This window comes from Oryzias latipes, chromosome 3 (assembly GCF_053564925.1).
Source record: "Oryzias latipes strain Hd-rR chromosome 3, Olatipes_Hd-rR_3.1".
In the NCBI taxonomy this organism is placed as follows: domain Eukaryota; kingdom Metazoa; phylum Chordata; class Actinopteri; order Beloniformes; family Adrianichthyidae; genus Oryzias; species Oryzias latipes.
In genome coordinates this window covers 36,446,917-36,470,700 of record NC_136239.1, presented here as the reverse complement: position 1 = coordinate 36,470,700, position 23,784 = coordinate 36,446,917, and the positions used below count along the sequence as shown (strand labels likewise).

At 39.6% G+C, this 23,784-nt stretch overlaps 1 protein-coding gene across 3 annotated transcripts; it reads right to left on the bottom strand.

Annotated features, from left to right (window-relative positions):
• Positions 1-382: 382 nt before the first annotated feature.
• Positions 383-20,928, bottom strand: LOC101171477 (semaphorin-7A-like). 3 transcript variants are annotated; one of them, XM_078944668.1, is made up of 15 exons: positions 20,798-20,928; positions 20,637-20,695; positions 19,533-19,666; positions 19,379-19,423; positions 19,199-19,294; positions 18,924-19,065; positions 18,703-18,810; positions 18,482-18,621; positions 18,197-18,375; positions 17,751-17,859; positions 17,474-17,669; positions 8,931-9,046; positions 8,706-8,851; positions 2,911-2,969; positions 383-755 (listed from the first exon to the last, which is right to left on the bottom strand). In XM_078944668.1, exons 2-15 carry the CDS (start codon positions 20,659-20,661, stop codon positions 415-417), a joined length of 1,836 nt encoding a protein of 611 aa, XP_078800794.1. In that variant the 5' UTR covers positions 20,662-20,695; positions 20,798-20,928; the 3' UTR covers positions 383-414. The 3 variants fall into 3 exon arrangements, with proteins under 3 accessions (XP_078800794.1, XP_004067517.2, XP_020556330.2); XM_004067469.5 differs by lacking the exon at positions 20,798-20,928 and having other exon boundaries at positions 20,637-20,791; XM_020700671.3 differs by lacking the exon at positions 20,798-20,928 and having other exon boundaries at positions 18,924-19,038; positions 20,637-20,791.
• Between the last annotated feature and the right edge of the window lie 2,856 nt (positions 20,929-23,784).

Here is a 23,784-nt window from a genome sequence, read left to right as displayed (position 1 = left end):
GTTTTACTGTGCTTCTTTGAATTTTACCTATGGTTTTACTGTATTTATACTTGTGCAGCACTTTGGATGTCTGGCAGATGTGAAAGTCCTATATAAATAAAGATTTGATTGATTGATTGATTGATCTAAGATAGCACAAGGGTTAAAAAGGTGCCACCTCTTTCAGCGGCACTTCTGCATTTCTGTGACCCAGTTTGATGACTAACTGACTAATACGTCCAAGGAAAGCAACAAAACAAAAAAGTAAAAAACAATGATGATGTCTCGATGCAAATGAGAAAAATAACATTAAGTGCAGGAGAATGATCAGATTGTCTTACATGTTTGTTTTTGACGGAGCTTCTTTTTCTGTGCTGCTGTCAGTAGCAAATGATCCACTCACTTTGTTACTTCGTTTTGTTTAAATTTATATTTTTAAAATCTGAAGCTGAAGCACCAGAAGCTCCCCATCAGTGCAGCAGCCACACAAACCCACACAAACCCGGTCGCCACTGTACGGCCCGGCTTCGTGCTCCTCAGCTGGTACTGTGCCACCACTTTACTGTAGCCCATCTCCTTTGACCTGCATTCATAATCTCCGTCATACTGGGAGCTCATGCTTTCGATCAGAAGCAGACACTGGTCTTCCTTTGGGCTGCAGGACTTCCTGGAGTTGGGGGTCACCCAGGTGTACTCAGCATGGAGGGAAGACACGGGACATTGCAGGAAATATCTGGACCCAGAGGGAAGAACGACCTTGCTGATGTCCTCTTTTTCTAAAGAAATACAAAGAGGCATGAAGCATTAAGACAAATGTTTGCTATGGCTTTGTTTAATCAGGAACGGGTTGTGTTTTCTTTACCTAAGGGAAGGTGAGCTTTAAAATGAGGCCCAAAGAAAAACAGTTAAAGGTTTAAACACAAAAACCTGAAAGTCTGTTTAGAATGTCAGGACAGACACAACAAAACTCTGATGAAGTCTGACCATTTAACACAGTTTGGGGTAGAACGGATTCTAAACTGTTATTTCTGGTTAGTCTTTGTCTAGTGGAGCGTCAGACGCTGCAGATCGGTCTGGATAAAAGCTTTGAGGCCTCAGCAGCCGATTCTGACCAACACGACGAGCTGGATGATGACGCTCTGCAGAGTTTCTAAAACGGAATTTGTGGTCTATTCTTTCCTTGAATGATAAAAATACTCTACTTAGAAAACAAAGTCATCTTCTATTGAATGTTATCTTTATCTTGGATGACAGTGCTACTGAGCAAATGAAAGTGGGTAAATTTCTGTGAAGTCTATGAACTTTAAGTTATTTTTAGGATTTGTGGAAGTAACGCTGCATTTGGGCGGATTCTGAACAAGAGGAAGTTTAAACAAACCTCAAATGGGATATTCTCAGATTATATCATCTGATAACAGTTGGACTTTAATTTGATGAACATATGTTTTGTCCAGTCGCTCATTACCTTTGTATTTGGCTTGTCTTTCATCGATAACATAAATTGTGGCTAAATTCCCTGGTTTGAGTTTAACATAGAAAGAGACCGTCAGGAAGTTAAAGAACTGCTTCTTCTTTCAGAAATGTAGGCTACATTGCAGACTGATGAACTTTAGATCTAACTACAACCCACATGAAGTGGTGTGGATTGTGGAAAAAGTCTTTGGCTTTGTCCCAATTCCCTCCCTTCTCCATAAAACTGAAAAAAAAAAAAACGATCTAGTGCCCTAGATTTTAAAAGCAGTTCAGAAACCACGCTCACTACTTTTTTTCTTAAACAGTAAATATGACATCACCAATTTCACGAAGTAAAAACCTAATAAATACAAAGACTATTTATGAGTCAACTCTGTTCTGAAGATTGTAGTAGTTTAAGGGGATCCCCAAAAACTACTACAATGGAACCAACCTGGATGAATGAGAGTCTTCATAGACATCTGTTCTGAAGATGAAAAAAAGTTGATAGTTTATTTAAAAACATTTTTTTCTTTTACAAAAATTGTTCAAACGCAATGCATTGGGGTCTCTATTCACCAATCTAGAGAGCATCGATGCACACTGTTTTCTTGCAGAGACTTCTGGGAGATTTTTAGGGTGCTGGATTTTGGAGTTGTAGGTTGTGTCAGAATTCCTCCACTACTCACTAAATAGTACACTATATAGCGCGTTCGCCATTTTGTAGTGCTGTTCAAATCTACAATTTCAAAATCTAGTGTCCTAAAAGTTTCCTAGAAGTCTTTGCGAAAAACCAGTGTGCATCGACGTTCACTAGATTGGCGAATATAGACCACAATGCATTGCGTTTGAACAATTTTTGCAAAGAAAATGTATTTAAATGCATTTTTTTTAAATAAAATACCAAAGTTTTCAACTTCAGAAGACAGTGGATTCATCAATGGTCGTCGTAAAACTTTTGACGAATATGACGTTTTATTCACCGTTTGAAAAAAAAAATGTAGAGAGCACGTTATCCAAATTGCTTTTAAAATCCAGGGCACTACATTGTCCCGCACTATATAGTTTTTCAGTAGTTACGGAGAATGGTGGAAATTCCAAAGACTTTAAAAATGGCATCCAATGCCTCCCTGCTTGACACTCAGCATTAAGGGGTAGGATCAATGGGGATGGGTCAAATGCGGAGACCAAATTTCACACACCTAGGTGTGTGACAGTGTGATTTAATTTAATTTAATTTAATTCGGACACAGCCGTAGATTCCAACAGCTCTACAAATTGGAGAATGCCCAAATATAGTGGATTAGTGATTAGTGAAGGAATTTGGACAGCTTGGTCTAATTGAGCTGTTCGTCTTTTGGTCTTTCCTAAAAGCGTTTCTACTCATTTATATTCCTCTTCCCTTTTTTTAGGTTTAAGATTTTTCATAAATGATGGAGGCAATGTTATGGTCACTGAGGTTTATAGAAATGTCCGTACCTGTAAGGCGAGCAGAGCATCCTTTGTAGTTTCCTGAGATCATTTTCTGTTGAGGGTCTCTGCGAGATCAAAGACAACTCAGTCATCTCCATAAACCAACAGATTCATTACAACAAATACAATGAATTTGCAGTAAAAGAAATGTGACGTAAAACTGCATCATCATAGGAATGGTGCACAAGTTTGTGCTTTCAGACATTCAGAATATTCATTTCAACAGAACTGTCTGCAGGGAAGGACTGCCTCAATACAGAAACAACCCCCCCTGAGCGGCCCCTTTTCTGCCCACTCACACAGGGTGTGGGAGGCTTTGGGGGGTCTTTGCTGCACGCAGATCAGCACTCTTGGACACACACACTTTTATCAGTCGCATTCTGTTTGGGTAAGGAAGTGTATTGGGAGGCATCTGAGGGTATCGCTATACCCACGGTGAAGAGCGTATAAAAGAAGGTTGATGTGTGGTTGCCATGGTGCTAGTTTCCTGTGATGGAACTGGTTAGCTCACGGAGCTGTGTTAGTTGGCTCGAGTCTTGAGTTTGGTAAGAATGTTCTAATCCTATCAGTGGCTGATGTTTTAAGCAGGGGTTGATGTTTTTGTTTTTATTTTATGACAGGATCACAGCAGAGGTAGATCTTGTTTTACCGCGGGGTTTTATGGATTGGACGTGAGGTTTTGCGACGCACCTTGTAGACACACTTGTATCCATGATGGCTGAGGTATATTGTGGTATTCTAACATGATCACTCCTGATAGGAGAGTGGTTGCCATAGAAATGTATACTGTAAAAACTTATGTTTTAATATCTTATTTTATTTTAAGTTACAGCTTTATCTTTAGTGTGAAGTGAACTCATTTTGAACTATCAAGATTTATAGTCCTGCGACATTCCTTTATGCTTGCAGCATCCTGTGAAGAAATAGGATGTTCTTTATGCAAAGTTAGGAGTTTTCCATAGATGCAATAAATATGCCATGGACTACATCCATACCATCTGGGTTGAAGGTTCTTCCCCTGGGAAAGTGTGAAGATTCATTTTCTCATGTGGAGGTTGAAGCTGACTTCACCCTAAAGCCGGGAGGAGCGAACTCTGAGGCTGATACACCAGCTATTGGCCAGTGAGAGCAGGAGGGACCTCTACGGACGAATCAGAGCGACCAGGGGAGGAGGTTCGGCTGCCATGATGTTTCCGGAAGGCGGAGATTCAAACACATGTTAAAAGGACTGTTTTTAAAGTTTTCCATGGTTCTCAGGAAGGCCTATGAGTAATTCGCATGTAACTTGTGCGTCTGTAGGTCTTTTGACTTGGGAATCCAGATATCTGCAACAATGTCTTCAATCTGTGTTAGAACTATTGTCAGGGCAATAAACTTCATGTATTTTTAATCCGGTTGAATCCTTGGTTTGCTTCACCACTCTCGACTATTGAACACGCATGGATGGAAAGAACTGAAAAGCAGAAGATTTCTTTCCTACAAGACTCAGACCGACTCATTTTTACTGACTGTTAAGAATAGTTAGAAACTCCCTTTTAACTTTTTATTACACTAATGGTTCTCTCCTTCCCACAGACTCTCAATCCCGACCAGAAGATCTCTGTCGGTGATCTGGTTTTCCTGAAGGCAATTCAACGGACTGATTGGTCACAACCAAGGTGGACAGGACCCTTCAAAGTTCTCCTCGCCACGCCAACTGCAGTCCGCATTGCTGAACGACCCTCCTCAATTGAATTAAGTTTGAACCATTAGTGTAATAAAAAGTAAAAGGGAGTTTCTAACTATTCTTAACACTGACCATTTCTGGTTCCAACATAGTTCCAACTGAATCGATTTATTTGAAAAGAATTGTGAATTGAATTAATCAAGACTCGGGAATCGAATCGATTCTGAAAATGGTTGGTGATACACTGTCCTACTCATTTAAGTCATAAAAAGTGTAATCATTGCAGTTTTGTGAAATATTTCAATTTCAATACGCTTCAAAAACAACCTCCTCCAAATGCATAAACTTTTTTAAAACACATTTATTATCACAAATCCAATTTCCTTAATGTAATAGTCAAAGGAAACGCAGCTACTGACAGCTTTACTTTGCACTTCATTCAGAGCAATTATATCAGTTTATCTAGTTGTAGCAGTTGTTGCTCTTCAAACATTTCATAATGTTTGAAGAGAGAGTGGTCACTCCTATTTTTAAAACGATAAATATGTTTCCTGAAGTAAAGACCTAATCAGAACATTTTACAAAAACGATTCACGAATCCACTGTTCTGATGATAAAAACTTGGATGGTTTATAAAAAATAAAAAAAACAACATTAAAATACATTTTTTTCACTTGGAAAATCGTTCCAATGCAATGCATTGTGGTCTATATCTGCTAATCTAGTGAGCATCGATGCACATTGTTTTTATTTGCAGAGACTGCTGGGAAATATTTAAGGCACTGGATTTTGGAAGTGAAGATTCGGACAGGACTGCGAAATAGTGAGTGCACTATATAGTGCAGTATGTAGTGAGTAGGGAAGGAATTCGGACACGACCATAGAATTTTCATCATACAGTGGTATGAGAAAGTTTGGGCACCCCTGATAATTTTCAAGATTTTTCTTCATAAATCATTGGTTGTTCGGTTCATCTATTTCAGTTAAATAGAATAGAATAGAATAGAATAGAATAGAATGGCTTTATTGTCATTGTGCATAGTACAATGAGATTTAAGCATCACCATCAGTGCAGGAACAGTAAGGAAGGGAAAAATAGTAAAGACAACATCGTAATATAATAAAATCAAACAAGCAACAAACAGTATATACAAGTGTGCAATATAAGCTGTAAACTGTGCTGAAGAGTGCCGAGATAACTGTGCAAAAATTGCGTATGAAAAAACTGCGTAGACATGTCAAAGTGCAGAGGTGGCAATGAGGTAGGTAGTTGACACTGTGGACAGAGTAAACAGGAATGTTTTTTTTTTTGTTCTTATCTGTGCATTTGGGAATTGAGGATTGTTATTGCCTTTGGAAAGAAGCTGTTTTTTAGTCTGTTCGTTTTGCTTCTGATGCCTCTGTAGCGCCTCCCGGAGGGCATCAGGTTGAACAGGTCTGAGCCGGGGTGTGAACTGTCCTTAATGATATTCTGAGCCCTAGTGAGACAGCGCGCGGAGTAGATGTCCAAATACATGATATAGAACAGGGGTCGGGAACCTTTTTGGCCAAGAGAGCCATAAACGCCACATATTTTGAAATGTAATTTCGAAAGAGCCATACAATAATGTAGCGTCTCTTTCCCACACTGAGGCACGGAGACTTAACCTCTTTTAAGGTTCTTTATTCTGGTTACTGCAGACCGCAACAAACGCCCTTCAATTAATTCAGCAGCTCCTGAATCTCTCCCGCCGAGACGAGAGAGCTTCTCCCAACTTTATATTCCCCTGCTCCCGCTCCAGCCCTCCCATTTCCCTTATTCGGCCCATAGCTGAACCCCATTGATCCAAACTACCTAATAACAGGCTGAGTGACAGAACTGAGAGCCAATCAGATCTCTGCTTGATGCGTTCATTGAACTCCAGAACTTATAACGCGGCCCAACAGCCAAGTTAAATTCAGTCCGCGACAATATGTTTAAAACTAAATATACAGAGTATTTCTCGTAGTAGTTTTGCTGATGGTCTAGTCTGGTTGATACGTGGTGAGTTTCTGCTTCATGATGCAGGCGTTGAGACTTTAAACGTGATCTTAGGTTGGTCTGAATGTTCTGTAGATGTGAGACAGACTGATCACATGCAGACCTGGAGCCAAACACACACTCACACGCTGCAGTGAGTGACGGGCAGCGGGTTTTACGTTATTACAATCCATGCGCGATTCACCTGCTGCCGGTCCCCACAACACCTCAGCCCCACCCTCTGCTTTCTCCCTCACACATCCCGTCCCCGTATCTGCGCGCTCTTTCTCAGAGACGGGAGCGCGCAGTTTTATGCACGGCAATTCACAGGTTTCCGGGTGGTACAAACTCTGTGAAATAATAGATGATAGTAAACTGATAGCGATGGCGCAGATTTTTCTCTCTAAGCACCGCTACTACTGCGCGCCTCTGGCATCGCATCGCGCCCGATAAGGACTGGTCTAATGAAAAAAAAAAGTATACAGTAATTAAAGATTTGTCTGCGAGCCACATGTGACCATCAAAAGAGCCATATATGGCTCGCGAGCCATAGGTTCCCGACCCCTGATATAGCAGATGAACACAGGGATATATGAGAAGTGAAATGAAGTATATTGGATTTAAAGAAACTGTGCAATAATGACTTAAACAAAAATAGGCAGGTGCGTACATTTGGGCACCCCAACAGAAACATACTTAGTACCGTAGATCCTCCTTTTGCAGAAATGATAGCCTCCAATCGCTTCATATAGCTTCCAATAAGGGCCTGGATTCTGGTTGAAGGTATTTTGGACCATTCCTCTTTGCAAAACATCTCCAGTTCAGTCAGATTTGATGGCTTCCGAGCATGGACAGCCCGCTTTAAATCACACCACAGATTTTCAATAAGATTCAGGTCGTGGGACTGAGACGGCCGTTCCAGAACATTGTACTTGTTCCTCTGCATGAATGCCTTTGTAGAATTAGAGCAGTGTTTAGGGTCACTGTCTTGTTGAAGTATCCAGCCCCTGCGCAACTTCAAATTTGTCACTGATTCTTGAACATTGTTTGTAAGAATCTGCTGATACTGACTGGGATCCATGTCACCTTCAACTTTGACATGATTTCCAGTACCTGCACTGGCCACACAGCCCCAAAGCATGATGGAACCGCCACCAAATTTGACTGTGGGTAGTAAGTGTTTGTCTTGGAATGCTGTGTTCTTTGTTCGCCTAGCATAACGTCCCTTGTTATGTCCAAATAACTCGATCTCAGTTTCATCAGTCCATAGCACCTTATTCCATAATGAAGCTGGTTTATCCGAATGTGCTTTAGCATACCTCAAGTGACTCTGTTTGTGGCATATGCTTCTTCCTCATGACTCTTCCATACAGCATCTCCTTGTGCAAAGTGCACTGAATGCTTGAACGATGCACAGTGACACCATCTGCAGCCAGATCACATTGTAGGTCCTTGGAGCTGGTCTATGGGTTGAGTTTGATTGTTCTCACCATCCTTCGCCTCTGCCTATATCTGAGATTTTTCTGGGTCCACCACTCTGGGCCTTTGCTTGAACTGTGCCTATGGTCTTCCATTTTCTCACTATATTCCTCCCAGTGGAAATTTACAGCTGAAATCTCGTAGCAAGCTTTTTGTATCCTTCACCTAAACTATGATGTTGAACAAACTTTGTTTTCAGGTCATCTGACAGCTGTTTTGATTTTCCCATGTTAACATTCTTCAGAGAAGATGCAAAGATCATGCTCTTCGCCACCTTAAATACCTTTTTCTCATGATTGGCTTCACATGTGTATGTAGGTCAAGGGTCAATGAGCTTATAATACAAATATTGTGTTCCAATAATTATTGCTAAAGGTAGTCAAATCAATAAAACTGTACCTGCCTATTTTTGTTTAAGTAATTTTGCACAGTTTCTTTAAATCCAATATCCTTCATTTAACTTCTCAAATATCCCTGTGTTCATCTGCTATATCATATATTTAACTGAAATTGATGATCCAAACAACCAATGACTTTTGAAAAAAAATCTTGAAAATTATCAAGGGTGCCCAAACTTCCTCATACCACTGTATGTAGTGATGCAGTATGTAGTGAGTAGTGAAGGAAGTGAGAGAGCAGCAGCGTCGCATTAGCTACCGTGTCTCTGCAGTGCAGCGGTTGTTGTTCCAGCCGCAGTAAGGATCTCTGGACAGGACGCAGTCCTCACAGCTGTTTCCATAATGCTCACAGTTCACCACATCCACCTCAACCACTTCTTTGCTTGAGCTCACGTACAGCTTCCTCTGCAAAAAAACACGCTTTCCAGCTCACCTGTTTGGTGGAGGAGAAGATGCTGATGTGGGGAAGGGATGAATTACTCACCGAGGGGGGGTGGAGGAAGAAGCCGCCAATGTGGGTGTGATTGTCAAAGGGGCGGTACTCAGAAATGAGAAAGGTGTCGTTTTCAGTCTGCAGCACCTTGTGAATCCCACCATTAGCTGTGAAAAAACACAATCGAGGGGGAAGATAAAGATACAAACCAGTCTGACATCCTACACAACTGACTCACAAATGATTAACTCATTCCAATAAGGCAAATGTCAAACTCAAGGCCCGGGGGCCAAATGTGGCCTGCCATGTCATTTTATGTGGCACGCAAGAGCATAAAAGTTTTTAATTTCTTAAAATAAATATTTTCTTTAGTTGATTACATGTTATTTATGTGTAGCTGTAATTATTTAATGTTTGCAGGTCTTATGTATGTATGCAGACAAAATGTTACATGTGTAATACATGTTCTGTCTAGCTCAGTTTTATATTACTTTTTTTTATTCACTTGGACATGTTATGCGGGTTTTAATAAGCAGACAAAATTTTAAAAGATTTATGTTAGAGTAACAAGCAAACATATGTTTTCTATACAACTGTAATTTTCACTTTAAAAAGTTATAATAAATAAATGAGTTATTTAACATTAAGGAGTAGTTACATTTATTTTTAATTACATTTAGTTACATGTATTAGTTATATTTGGCCCTTTGAGGACAACCACTATAACCACTAAAATTATCAGGGGTGCCCAAACTTTCTCATACCACTGTATGATGAAAATTCTATGGTCGTGTCCGAATTCCTTCCCTACTCACTACATACTGCACTATGATGTGGCCCTCAGTGAAAATGAGTTTGACACCACTGCAATAAGGTGTATTTACATGCCTCCCCTTTATCTCATCATTTACACAAATAAACAAAAAAAAACCCACTATGGATAAAAAATAAAAAGCAACAAGACATTAGAGAAAGCAGAAAATGAATTTCTCAAGTTCTTTGCAAACAAGACTAAGAAGATCAAAGAGCAGCTCCCACCTCCTTGTTGTGATGATTGTGTTGTGGTGGAGCCTGTTTCACACAAATGGTCTACTTTTAGGCCTGTCACACTGGAGGACATAGCTGCTCTGTTGACCAAGTTAAAACCTTCTACTTGTCCATTTGATATCATTCCTTCCACGCTCTTCTTAACCCTTGCGCTATCCTAGGCACTTTAACATTGGGAGTTGGGTCATCTAGACCCACTAGACAGTGCTCTGAACCTTTTTTCTTCAATGATTTGTGATCTTCACTGGTGTCCATGGATTACATGAAATCTTTCCACCTTTATCCACTTTTGTCATGGTAGGAAGAACACGTCAATGTAGGGTGGGGTCATCTAAAATAGCACAAGGTGTTTGATACCATCGGCCAAAGTGTGACTGAAATGATAAACCTTTCACTTTCCACTGGTGTGTTTCCAAACGCATTTAAACATGCCATAGTGGAGCTTCTGCTGAAAAAGTCTAATCTGGACCCATCACTCTTCCAGAATTAGAGACCCATCTCAAAGTTTCCATTTATCTCAAAGATTCTGACCTGCAGCTAAACTCAGAGAAAACAGAAACCTTAGTTATTGCCCCTGATGATGCTATACCAGGGATTAAGCAGCACTTGGGTTCTCTTGGCCAGGCTGTCAAACACAGCCTTAGAAATTTGGTGTCATTTTTGACAAAGAAATGTCGCTGGAGCAGCACTCGAAACAGCTGATCAGGAACAGTTTCTTCCAGTTGAGGAATAGTTCTAAACTACGGAAAATTGTGCCATATGAAGATCTAGAACTTCTTATCCATGCCTTTGTTTCTACACGGCTGGATTACAGTAACAGTCTGTTTTCCTGTCTGAATAAGAAGGAGCTGTCTCGCCTGCAGCTGATTCAGAACTCTGCTGCGAGGATCTTGACCTGCACCAAGAGAAGAGATCACATCTTCCCTACTCAAAGCTCTTCATTGGCTCCCGGTTGCTTACCGTTATCAGTACAAAATCTTAGTTTTGACGTTTCTGATTTGATTGCCCCCTACAGACCATCTCATGCACTGAGGTCTGCAGATCAGAACCTGTTGATGTTCCCTTGCACACGGTTCTGAACTAGAGGAGACAGATCCTTCCAGGCTGTCACTCCCAAACTCTGGAATGAGCTTCCATTGTCCCTGAGTTCCCTGGACTCTGTGAATTCTTTAAAAAGTCAACTGAAAACTTTTTCTTTTTGCAAAGCATTTTAACTGAAACTGCTTTTATGGGTTTGAGATGATTGTTTTACGTGGTTTATGATTTTTATCTTATATGTTTTTATATGTATATATATACATATTTTAACCTGTGAAGCACCTTGTGACTTCTGTCTGTGAAAGGTGCTTACGTACTTACATACTTTACGACTGATGTTATTTGCTCTCAAAAGTAAAAATAAAATAAAAAAACAACTAAAAAAAAGAACAAGCACAAAAAAGTATGGAAATGTATGTTGGCCACATGTAATGGGCGTGGTCAAAACGCACATTGCTGCAATGCCCAGAAGTATTTTTTTTAACCCTAACCTCGTGCTAATGATGTGCAAATGATCACTTCCTTTCTTTAACTCACCACGCCAGCAGTTTTAGGAACCTGTGACCAAAGAGAATTTCAAGTGTTTCTGGGTTCCTTCGTCGCTTTTATGGCCACAAATGGACAAAAAAAAGCCACCATACAACTCCACGACACATAGCCACACCATCTGCCTCCAAGACTAATATCATCCGCTACTCCAAATGTGAAAAGGGAAGTCCACACTCACCGTCTGGATCTCATCCTGTCACCTCCACCTTATGGACTCACGCTACTCCATCATCGCGGGGTGTGTTCGCCTTTACACTACCACATACAACCATCCTGGACAATAAATCAATAAATCTGTGACTTTACCCACTCCTGTGTTTTTGATCTTTCCGGGTTTCAGCAACTGTGTCTGTTCACGTCATTGCAAATCATTACAGTTTAACTGTTAATATACAAGAGTTTTATGGGAACCTTGCACTGATGGTTCTTCATGGAATAGGAAAAAGAATCAAGAATCACAAGGTTTTTCATGTGCTTTGCATCAATATATAACTTGATCTTTTCAACGTTCATTTATTTACAGCTCCGTGTGTGAAGGTTCCTATAGATAAAGAAAATTCTAACAGCCGTAACCCTTGCACTATCCTAGGTACTTTAACATTGGGAATGGGGTCATCTAGACCACTAGACAGTGCTCTGAACCTTTTTTCTTCACTGGTGTCCATGGATTACATGAAATCTTTCCACCTTTATCCACCTTTGTCATGGTAGGGAGAACACGTCAATGTAAGGGTGAAGACAAAAACGCAATGCATTGTGGTCTATATTCGCCGATCTAGTGAGCATCGATGCACACTGGTTTTTCGCAGAGATTTCTGGGAAAATTCTAGGGCACTGAATTTTGGAATTGTAGATTCTGACAGCACTACAAAATGGCGAACGCACTATATAGTGCACTATGTAGGGTCAGGGTTGGAATTCTGACACCGCCACTGAATAATTAGGAGGATGAAGAATCCTACAATACTTCTTTGCGCTTATTTCATTTCTGTTCAAGAAATTTCGATAAGAACAACTGTACCGTGTTTCTGCCATAACTTTGGCCAATCGCTCTCATTGAGACGACTATTGTTGTAATTGGTCTATATAAAAAAATTCGAACTGAATTCTTGGGGGTTTTATCATACATGTCATCAATCTCACCAATCAGATGTGGTTAACGTCCTCACTTCCTTAGTGCTGACATCGTGCATAAAGTCTCTCAGTTACAACGAAAATAACAACTACAGATTGTGTTTAGTGTTGTAGCTTCCTGCAGGAATCAATGTCAGATCGTGTAAAAAGTGCATAAAATATTGAAGCCCAACCGTTTTTCACTACATCTCCCAAGAATCATTGGGCTCATGTTACAGCATCCCTTACTGTTAACTCATGAAGCACAACTACAAACAGAAAATGTGTTCCGGTACAATATCGCAATACGCATCGCATCGTGTGACGTGTATCGGGATACGTATTGAATCACCAGACTCTTGCAGATACACACCCCTACTAAGTAGTGAGTCCTGAGGGAACTCGGACACAACCATTGAGCATTATCGTGAGATATCACAGCTAACATCCTGAACTCATTTCATGATCTCAGTTTATAAATAAACTGATTTTGCTTTACCATTTACACGTTCATAGTTGAGTTTATATATTACCATGTGATGACATAACAGCAGGAAAAAACGTCACAAAAAATGAAGGGGCCAAAATCTCTTAACACCTCAACGAACCAGTTCAAAATCCACTAACGAAACCAATAACACACGTTATTATGGGATGGTCACAGGACCTGCAACGAGGCGGCCATGGTTTGGCAAATTTGCACAATACGGGTAAGAAAAACCTTTAGCTATCGTCACAAAAATTTCCCACATAAGCCACCAAAGTCTACAACCACAATCGCAGTTTTATTGAGCTTTGACCTTGGGAAGAAGATGCCATCTCGAATTTTCCATTGGGATTTTCCTCACGTATTGTTGGGAAACTACTTTGGGGGGAAAAAAGTGAAGTGACTAGTAATGTTCACACATTTTTTACCCCAAATATTGTGAAAATGTCATCAATAAATCCTTGGCTTAAGCTGGAAAAAACAATATAACCATATTAGGAATGTTTACAGCAGACAACTGTAGCCAAGGAAAGAATTTGTACTTTTGTAGATTCTTTTGAAAACTATACAGACATGTTCATTACTCCCAGTTGACCAAAGAACAAAGCTATGGAGCCAAAAGAGTCAGAGAGAATCCAAACTACACACAGAATGGGCTTAACGGAGAGTTGAACCAGCATCCAGGGTATTCAGGCAAAAGTGCTATCCACTACACCACTCAGCAGTAGGCCACATTCTATGGAACAAACAGAGCAAATTAAAGGAAGCATTACGAATGCTGCTGATTGCTGGTTAACACTTTTTATTATTGAGTGTAACGTTTCTTAATGCCTTAACCCAGGGGTCGGGAACCTTTTTGGCCAAGAGAGCCATAAACGCCACATATTTTGAAATGTAATTTCGAAAGAGCCATACAATAATGTAGTGTCCCTTTCCCACACTGAGGCACGGAGACTTAACATCTTTTAAAGTTCTTTATTCTGGTTACTGCAGACCACAACAAACGCCGTACAATGAATTCATCAACTCCTGAATCTCTCCCGCCGAGACGAGACGAGAGCGCTTCTACCAATTTTATATTCACCTGCTCCCGCTCCAGCCCTCCTATTTCCTTATTCGGCCCAGAGCTGAACCCCATTGGTCCAAATTACCTAACAACAGGCTGAGCGACAGAACTGAGGGCCAATCAGATCTCTGCTTGATGCGTTCATTGAACTCCAGAACTTATAACGCGGCCCAACAGCCAAGTTAAACTCAGTCCGCGACAATATGTTTAAAATTAAATATACAGGTGAATGTGTGCATTTGATGTAATTTCAACATTTTTAAAGTACAATAAGTCTGCGGATTATTTTTAATAACATTGGTATGCTAGTGCTAATAAATGATGAGTATTTCTCGTGGTAGTTTTGCTGATGGTCTAGTCTGGTTGATACGTGGTGAGTTTCTGCTTCATGCAGGCGTTGAGACTTTAAACGTGATCATAGGTTGGTATGAATGTTTTGTAGATGTGAAACAGACTGATCACATGCAGACCTGGAGCCAAACACACACTCACACGCCGCAGTGAGTGACAGGCAGCGGGTTTTATGTTTTTACAATCCCTACGCGTTTCACCTGCTGCCTGTTCCCACAACCCCCCCACCTTCTGCTTTCTTCCTCACACATCCCGTCCCCGCAACTGCGCGCTCTTTCTCAGAGACTGGAGCGCGCAGTTTTAGGCACAGCAATTCACAGGTTTCCGGCTGGTACAAACTCTGTGAAATAATAGACAATTGTAAACTGATACTAGTGCTGGCGCAGATTTCTCTCTCTAAGCACCACTACTACTGCGCACCTCTGGCATCGCATCGCGCCCGAGAAGGACTGGTCTAATGAAAAAAAAAAAAAGTATAATTAAAGATTTGTCTGCGAGCCACATGTGACCATCAAAAGAGCCATATATGGCTCGCGAGCCATAGGTTTCGACCCCTGCCTTAACCCCTCCTTAACCCCTCCACAGCTGAGGTATTTTCTAATGCTTTTAACCTGGTCCTTTCTCTGTGTACCGATGTTAATACTTTATTATGTAACTTTAACCGTTATTGTCTTTCCATCTTGGATGAAGTTTGTCCTGTTAAAACTACACTGGCTCCTGTCACTAAGGTTTCCCCTTGGATTAACGACAGTATTCGCCGTCTGAAACAATTATGTAGAAAAGTTGAAGGTTTATGGAAAAGAACTCACCTAGATGTTCAGCTCCTTCATCTTACGGATCTTTTAGTTTCTTTTAACAATGCTGTTAGAGATGCGAGGGCTGCATATTTCACTAATCTCATTTCCAAAAGCAGAGGTAATCCTGAAGTGTTGTTCAACACTATTAGTGATATTGTTATGCCCAGTCCACCTGCCGTTCCCATCCATTCAAATGATGATTGTGAAAAGTTTTTATCATTTTTTATTGAAAAGGTCAGATCTGTGAGAAGCTCTCTGTGTCACACAGCTGGTCCTGGCTCTGGTTGTATTCCTAGTCCGCCTTGTCCTGTGATTTTAGACACATTCTCACCTCTTTCCCTCCCTGAGCTAGTCAGATTAGTTGGCACAATGAAGTCATCCTCTTGCTCCCTCGACACGCTGCCAACTTCCCTGCTCAAAGATGTCTTCCAGTCCATTGGTCCCTGTGTCCTGTCAATAATGAACTCGTCTCTGCTGTCTGGTCAAGTCCCTGAGCACTTTAAGGAAGCTGTTGTACTTCCTCTCCTTAAAAAACCTGGGCTTGACCCCTCCCTCTTGAGCAGTTTTAGACTTATTTCTAACCTTTCTTTCATGTCTAAAATTTTAGAAAAGGTTGTTGCCAAACAACTTACAGCTGCTCTCGACAGTCATGGGACATTCGATCAATTTCAGTCAGGTTTTCGCAGAGCTCACTCCACTGAAACAGCCCTTCTCAGAGTCACTAATGACATCCTGATGCAGAGTGATGCAGGAAAATGCTCTGTGTTACTGTTATTGGACCTGACCGTAGCCTTTGACACTGTGGACCATTACATCCTCTTGGACAGGCTGAAAAACTGGGTTGGGGTTTCCGGATCAGCTTTAAACTGGTTCTCCTCATATTTGACTGGCAGATCTTTCTCTGTTGTTTTCAAGTTTAAGTCCTCCTCTGCTCCCCTCACTTCTGGTGTGCCCCAAGGCTCAGTTTTGGGGCCTTTATTGTTTATTTTATATATGCTGCCTTTACAGAATATTTTAAGTTCTTTTAATGACATTTCTTATCACTTTTATGCTGACGATATTCAGCTTTATGTGTCTTTTAAACCCCAGGATGTTTTTAAAATACAGACTTTACAAAGGTGTCTGGATTCAGTTAAGAGCTGGATGAATAAATACTTTCTCCAACTCAATGAAGCCAAAACTGAGGTCCTAGTTTGTGCTCCTGACAGTTGTCTCCCCCAGATAATCCATGAGATCGGTCCACTTGCTTCTTTTATCAAGCCCTCTGTCAGGAACCTAGGTGTAACTTTAGACCCGGTTTTATCCCTGGACTCTCATGTTGGCTCACTTGTTCGCTCTTGTTTTTATCATCTTAAAAACATTGCATAACTGAGTCCAATTGTGTCCCGTTCTGAGATGGAGATGCTCATTCACAGTTTTATATCCTCCCGTCACGATTATTGCAACTCCATCTTCACATGTTTAAGTAAAAAATCTCTAGAACGGCTCCAGATTGTCCAGAACGCTGCTGCTAGGCTTTTAACCAATTCATCCAAGTTCTCACACGTCACCCGGTTGTTAATGCAGCTGCACTGGCTCCCCATCCACTACAGAGTGCATTTTAAAATCCTGGTGTTAACATACAGAGCTCTTAATGACCAAGCACCAGTCAACATAAAAGACCTGGTGCAGCCACACACTCCCAGCAGGTCACTGAGATCGTGTGACCAGGGTCTGCTGGCTGTTAAGAGAACCCGGTTAAAAACCAAAGGAGACAGAGCCTGTGCCGCAGTGGCCCCATCCCTCTGGAACTCCCTTCCTCTCAGCCTCAGATCTGTGGACTCAGTGTTTTCTTTAAAAAGCAGCTAAAAACATATCTTTTTAAAATAGCTTTTTCTTGAATTATTTTTAACATGTGTTTTTACTGTGTTTTACTGTTGCTTTATCGTGTTGTACTGTGAAGCACTTTGTGATTTCTTATCTGGAAAGGTGCTATTCAAATAAAGTTTATTATTATTTATTATTGTAAAAAAGTACATCAAGTTAGCCTTTAGCTTATTGCTAACATGCTCCTTTGTGGCTGGCTCTACCTAAAGCCTTCATTAAAGCTTAGAATGACCATCAGACCTCAAACGTAAAAGCAGCTTAATTTCAAAGTTCTACTCACCTAAAGACAGGAAAATAACCGTGTAGGGACTGTTGCCACTGTGCTGGGAAGCGTCCACGTAGATCCCAGTGTAATGGTGACGATACACCAGAAGTGGGAGAGAGTTTTTCACAGGCTTCACCCATTGCTCCATCTCTGACACCTCCTTGATGTTATTTAGGGTTTCTCCATCCAGCTTAGAACTGTCAAGAACACACTAAACATACAAGAAAAAGGGTTTTATTCACAAAGCATCATCTGACGGATGTAAAGTTTTGAAGTCGTTGTACTTTCATACCTCCCGAGGCCTGTTCAGTTTGCTTTCTGATTTGGGTTCTTTAAAACTGGACTTCATGAAGACTTCATGAATGTCTGCTACTGTGTACATGCACACGGCACTCACACCCCTGCAGAAAAGAAAACACAGAATGCCGACATCAGCAGCGACTTCTATTTTAGTCATGCTGACTGTTGAGACCCAAACAAGACAAGAATCACTTCAGACTGCAGAAAAACCCAGCAGTAAGCAAAAGAAGAGCAGAGATCAGGGAACTTGAACTGATGCAGGTTTCTGCAGAATCAGCTGATGAAGAAAACAGATTTGACTTCAAATTTGACTTGTTTTAGGAACTTTAAACTTTGACAGAAATGGTAACACGAGTTTGGATCTGTTGATTTTCAAATCTACTGTTTTTTTATTTTGTGTAATTTCATCCAGGTTTGTCACTGACTGTGGAGTCTTACCATTCATTCCTGAAGAGAGCATAAACTTTGCTTTCCTCCCATCTGTCTGCATCCACAGTGGCCACATGCACCAGTTCAGAGAAATGAACTTTTTTCTCTGGATCTCCACAGAAGAGCCGAGCATTCATCTGGGAGGTCCACTTATTCTGCAGGAGGTTCTTTGGGCCGCCGACGTCGGCCTTAAAACACCAAAGATCAAACCCTGGGTTAGGATCAGTGGTCATAACTACAGTTGTGTCTTTTCTTCTAAAATCTGTATTTTTTTTCTATTTTTTCAGGCTTTACCAGGCAAATCTGGCTCACAAAGGGGATCCACTCATCACTGTAAAGGTCTGCGTCTTGGTTTCTCTGCTTGTAGAAGGCGTACATTCTGTTCTGAAGGGAGTCTTCTCTGCTGCTGAGCATCAGACCCACGAAATGCTGCTCTAAAGACACACAAACCAACAAAAAACACTTCAACTATGCAGGTAAAATAAGGTCTTTAGGTATCTTTTTTTATGAAATACCTTTATTGTGACTCTGGGGTGCAAGCCTTTGACTCCCAAAGCGGTGAATGCCGACGTTCTCCCCATACCCAGAGGAGGTCATGTAAAGACTGGTGTGATTTCCAGACTCTGGAAGAAAAATCTCCTGCTAGATGCAGACAGGAGCAACTGGTGCAGCCACAAGATCAAAGATTTTGGAAAGCAAATTTGATACAAAACAAGACATTAAAAAACAAACTCGCCAACAAAGAGCGAATGTTCCCCTTCCTTTGTGATAAATCTCTTGATGCTTTGTGTAATGTGTTGGAGTCTCTCAGATGGATAACATCGGGCTTCTGTGGGTTTAGGTGTTAAATCCTGGAAGACGGTGACATCATCATCATCCTATCAAAAAATGGGATAAATGATCAAATTACCGGAAACAGGATTTGCTTTTGGTTCTCCAACAAAAACTTTCTGTTTTGCTCATAAAGTCAGGAGGAATTAGGCGGAACAGTTCCTCAAACCGAATGCTTACCATCTCACAGCACTTGGTTTCCACACGGCTGCTTCCACACAGAAATGTCGACCCTCTTCCGTTCCTCTGAACCACACTGATGTTGTATTCACATCCCTGAATAACAACAGGAACATTTCTCATTTTTCTGAACATTAACAAAAGTGTTTTTTTTCCTCCAAATCATCCTGAATGGCTCACTTTATCTTTGCATTCCTCCCACACCACCTTCTGTTCTGGAGGAGTCTGTAAAGAAACATCAAACAGCTGTTTTCAGTGCAGCTTTAAACTTTACTGCAAACACGTCACACTGTTCAAAATCCTCCTCTGCTGCAGCTGTAGAAGCATCCGTCACCTTCTCAGAGCTCTGGAAGTTGAAAAAGGTCAGGTGTTTTTGTCCCACAGACGTAATGATGCCTGGTTGTGTGTCTGCGATGATCTTCACTGGTTTTTTATGTCCTTGCAAAGGAAACCTTTTAAAAACAGACCCTGGAATCAAAATAAATGAAATGTTAGTCAGTTGGAGGCCAGGAACCAAAAAAAAGGAACTTTGCTAATCAGATTCTACATTAAGCATCAAGATTCTGAAAGCTGGATTCAGTCGACAAATATTCCACAGCAATTTGAGTAAAACTGGATTCCTAATTTGCGAAAACTTAACAAAAGGTACATTTCTGTCTATTTTATTATTTTTATGTGGATCCTTTGTAAAAAAACAACAGGACTGACGCAACATTCAAGCTCATTTGATAATGTAAAGAACGTTTGTTTATATATATATTCATTGTAAATGTAATCCAATGATTCATACTGTCAGGTCTCCTGGCTGTGGGGATGCTGTTGCCTAGCAACTGAAATAGGTCAGTTTCTGACTGTCCCGCCAATTTAAAATGCACAAAAATAATTTATGCTCCGTAATTCTGAACTATAAAAGTAACAGTGAAGACTTTAGAAAAAAGTGAAGCAGATGACGACTGCAGAAGCGAAACACAGACAGAAAATTACAATCTAAAATATCAAAAACTAACAAAGCTTAAAAAAGGAAAGATACATTGATTTAGTTACCTGTCTGGAGGCTAACACATAAAAAATATGAAATTAAAAAAAATAAAAACACAAAAAGATGACTTTACAAGTTATTGTCAAAAGTTCTTCATTTCCAATATTAAACTACCCTGACCGGAGTCCTGAACTTTTAATTTTTTTTTTTTTTAGTTTAGGATCCACATCGTTTATTTATTCATTTTTAACCAAAAAACAAAACAAAATTAAAAACACTAAATGTACTTTTGATAAGTTTTCACAAAACTGGAGGTCGAGCTTCTTTTTGTACTAATATATTTGAAAGATCGAATAAAAACATGAGACAAGTTTAAAGGAAACTCTTGTGATAAAATTATATGATATAGTAATATTAAACAAAACCTGTAATTATTAATCAAAAATAATAATTTCCTACCAGTTTCCGTTCCTTTAAACACCATCCTGGGTAAAGACTTGGAGTCAGTCTCAGATAAACTGATGGCGCAGAAAAATGAGAAATATAGACAGAATAAACGCAGCATTTTTTACGAGTAACGTCTCAGCTGTTTGAATGAAATGACTTATGATCTGTTCTACCGTTAGTGTTATCAGATCAGACGTGGGCGGGGCTAATGCCCTGGAGTTTTGCTCCCCCCCTCCCCTTATTTAAACCACTGACTTGTTTACAGTCAAGGGGCAACGGAGCCTCCGCAGGGCAAGGAGGAAGCTGTTGTTGTTTAAATAGTAAACGTTATTGGACTTTGATCTAACCATCGTTGGTAACGAGCTCACTTCAGTCCAGATTGGCGAGTTTCTGCAGAAACGTGGACTCAGACAGACTCATAATAACCAGACTCCGTTCTAAAGGAGTTTTGTGCTTTTAGAATAAATGATTAAATGAAGGTTTGCTTTGATCTCTCTATAGATGTTAGAAGATCATGAAGTATCCAATCTACGGTGAACACTTTAGCGCCCTCTGCTGGAGGAACAGGCATATTACACTTTCATACAAATTCTGCACCTGCTTCATACTTGATCGATAATGTTTCGTTATGAAACCAGTTTTCTATTAGAATTGGTTTGTGTTCATACAAAATGTTTGACGCCCCCTGTAGGCTTGGATGAGGGTCCTGCGCTTGATTCCGGCCTTCCTCAGCAGCTTGATGAAGTACAGCCTCTGCTGGCCTTTGAAGACAATGGTCTGACTTTAGATGTTAATGAATCTTATTAACACTATCAGGTATTTGCAAGAAATCTATAATGCTAATAAATATCTTACTAGCATCTTAGACATGAATAATGTTCATTAATTAGTTAAGTTATTTAATGAATCTTATTAAGCTTATTAATACTTAAGCTTGTGTGAGACCTCTATAATACTAATAAATGTTTTAATAGAACCATAATACTTTTTAATTTGTCAACAAATTACAATGACAACCACAACCACAACAAATCTTGTTAATGAATCGTTGCTTGTTAACACTCAAAAATGTGTTTGACTTCTATAATGCCAATAAATGTATCATAAGCACCTACTGTTCTAAACAATATACACGCGCCTCATTCTATGCTTATTGCTGAGTTGTATTAATGGCAGAATAAAGAGCCAAACTGAAATAGCGTCTCATCATTCAAAGACACCACATACTTGATCTATAATAATGTTGTTATAACATCAGTTTTCTATTATAATTGATTTGTGTTCATACTAAATATTTGTGTGGTGAAAAGTTGTGCACATAGATGAGTGACCTGGAGTGGAAAGTCTGTCTGGTGATGGAACACAGACAATCTGAGTGGGATTTTTGAGGCAAGAAAAAAATAATTAAATATCATCAACTTTAGATAAAACATTTGGATGTGGGGTTTTCTAAATTAAGGGGTTCCTAAAAACGTTCTAGTCAATTAAACTTAACCCTTGTGCTATCTTAGATGACCCCACCCTTACATTGACGTGTTCTCCCTACCATGACAAAGGTGGATAAAGGTGGAAAGATTTCATGTAATCCATGGACACCAGTGAAGATCACAAATCAAAGATTGATAAAATGCTTGACATGGAGAAAGAGAAATTAGTTCAAGATAAGGGTTCTTTCTCATGAATTCATTAAAAATAGTAGTCTCAGCTTCCTTGATTTTTCACTCTTGGAATATTACCTTTAACCCTGTGCTATCCTAGGCACTTTAACATTGGGAGTTGGGTCATCTAGACCCCACTAGACAGTGCTCTGAACCTTTTTTCTTCAATGATTTGTGATCTTCACTGGTGTCCATGGATTACATGAAATCTTTCCACCTTTATCCACCTTTGTCATGGGAGGGAGAACACGTCAATGGAAGGGTATCAGAAACTTGGCTTGATGATAACAAGATGGTGGAAGTAAACCTTGAGGGGTACGAGCTTTATACTACCAAGAGAAATAGAAGAAAAGGTGGAGGAGTTATACATTGAACAAAAAATAAATAGCATACTTGTTGAAGAATTATCTTACACTATTGATAATGTTCTGGAATGTATCAGAGTAGAAATAGAAGAGGAACATTCAAAAAAGATATTGATTAATTGTGTGTATAGACCACCGGGAACAAATATGGCCAACATCAGTGAAAACATGTCTGACGTTTTAAATACCGGTACTATGGGCACAAATAAAATAAAATTAGTATGCAGTGACTTTAATATTGATTTAATCAATTCAACTGGTTTAAATCAAACAAGGGAGTTTATCAACTCAATGTACAATAACTGTTTATGCCCAATAATTAACGCATATAACCACAGAATCAGCAACGTTGCTAGATAACATATTCACAAATAGAACTGATAAAGACATTTTGGGAGGCCTTCTGTTTTGTGATATTACTGATCACTTGCCTGTGTTTGCTGTGTTGAAACATGTGTCTTCAAAGAAAATCTATGCACAGATCCAGGAAAAATGTACAAGATGTTGCAATCCTGATAACATTGATTCATTTAGGAGGTCTCTATGTAATCAAACGTGGAATGAAATCTATGTTTCTACGGATGTGAATGAAGCTTATGATGCCTTTCTGCAACAATACATAGAGCTTTATAATTTAAACTGTCCAATGATTAAAATTAGTCAAAGAAAAAAAAAATGAAAAGCCTTGGATAACCAAAGGTATTGAAAAGGCTTGTAAAAAGAAAAATGCACCATACAGACAGTTTGTAAAAGTAAAAAGTAAAGAAGCAGAAAATAAATATAAAAATTATAAAAATAAATTGGTGAACATAATAAGAAATTCTAAAAAACAGTATTATCATAAGTTAATTGAGCAACAAAAATTACACATACAGAAGACTTGGAAAATAATAAACAAATTAACCAAAAAAAAAAAAAAACAATAAGAAACAAGAGTATCCAAGTTATTTAAAAAAAGATGATATTCATATTAGAAATCCAATGCTTATTGCAAATGAATTAAATGAATAATTTGCTAAAGTTGGAATTAAATTGCAATGGAAATAAAAGAGCCAATAAAGAAGTTGAAAGAACTTAATATCCAACCAAACAAGTTTTCAATGTTTGAATGATATTGATATGTCATTAATTTATAAG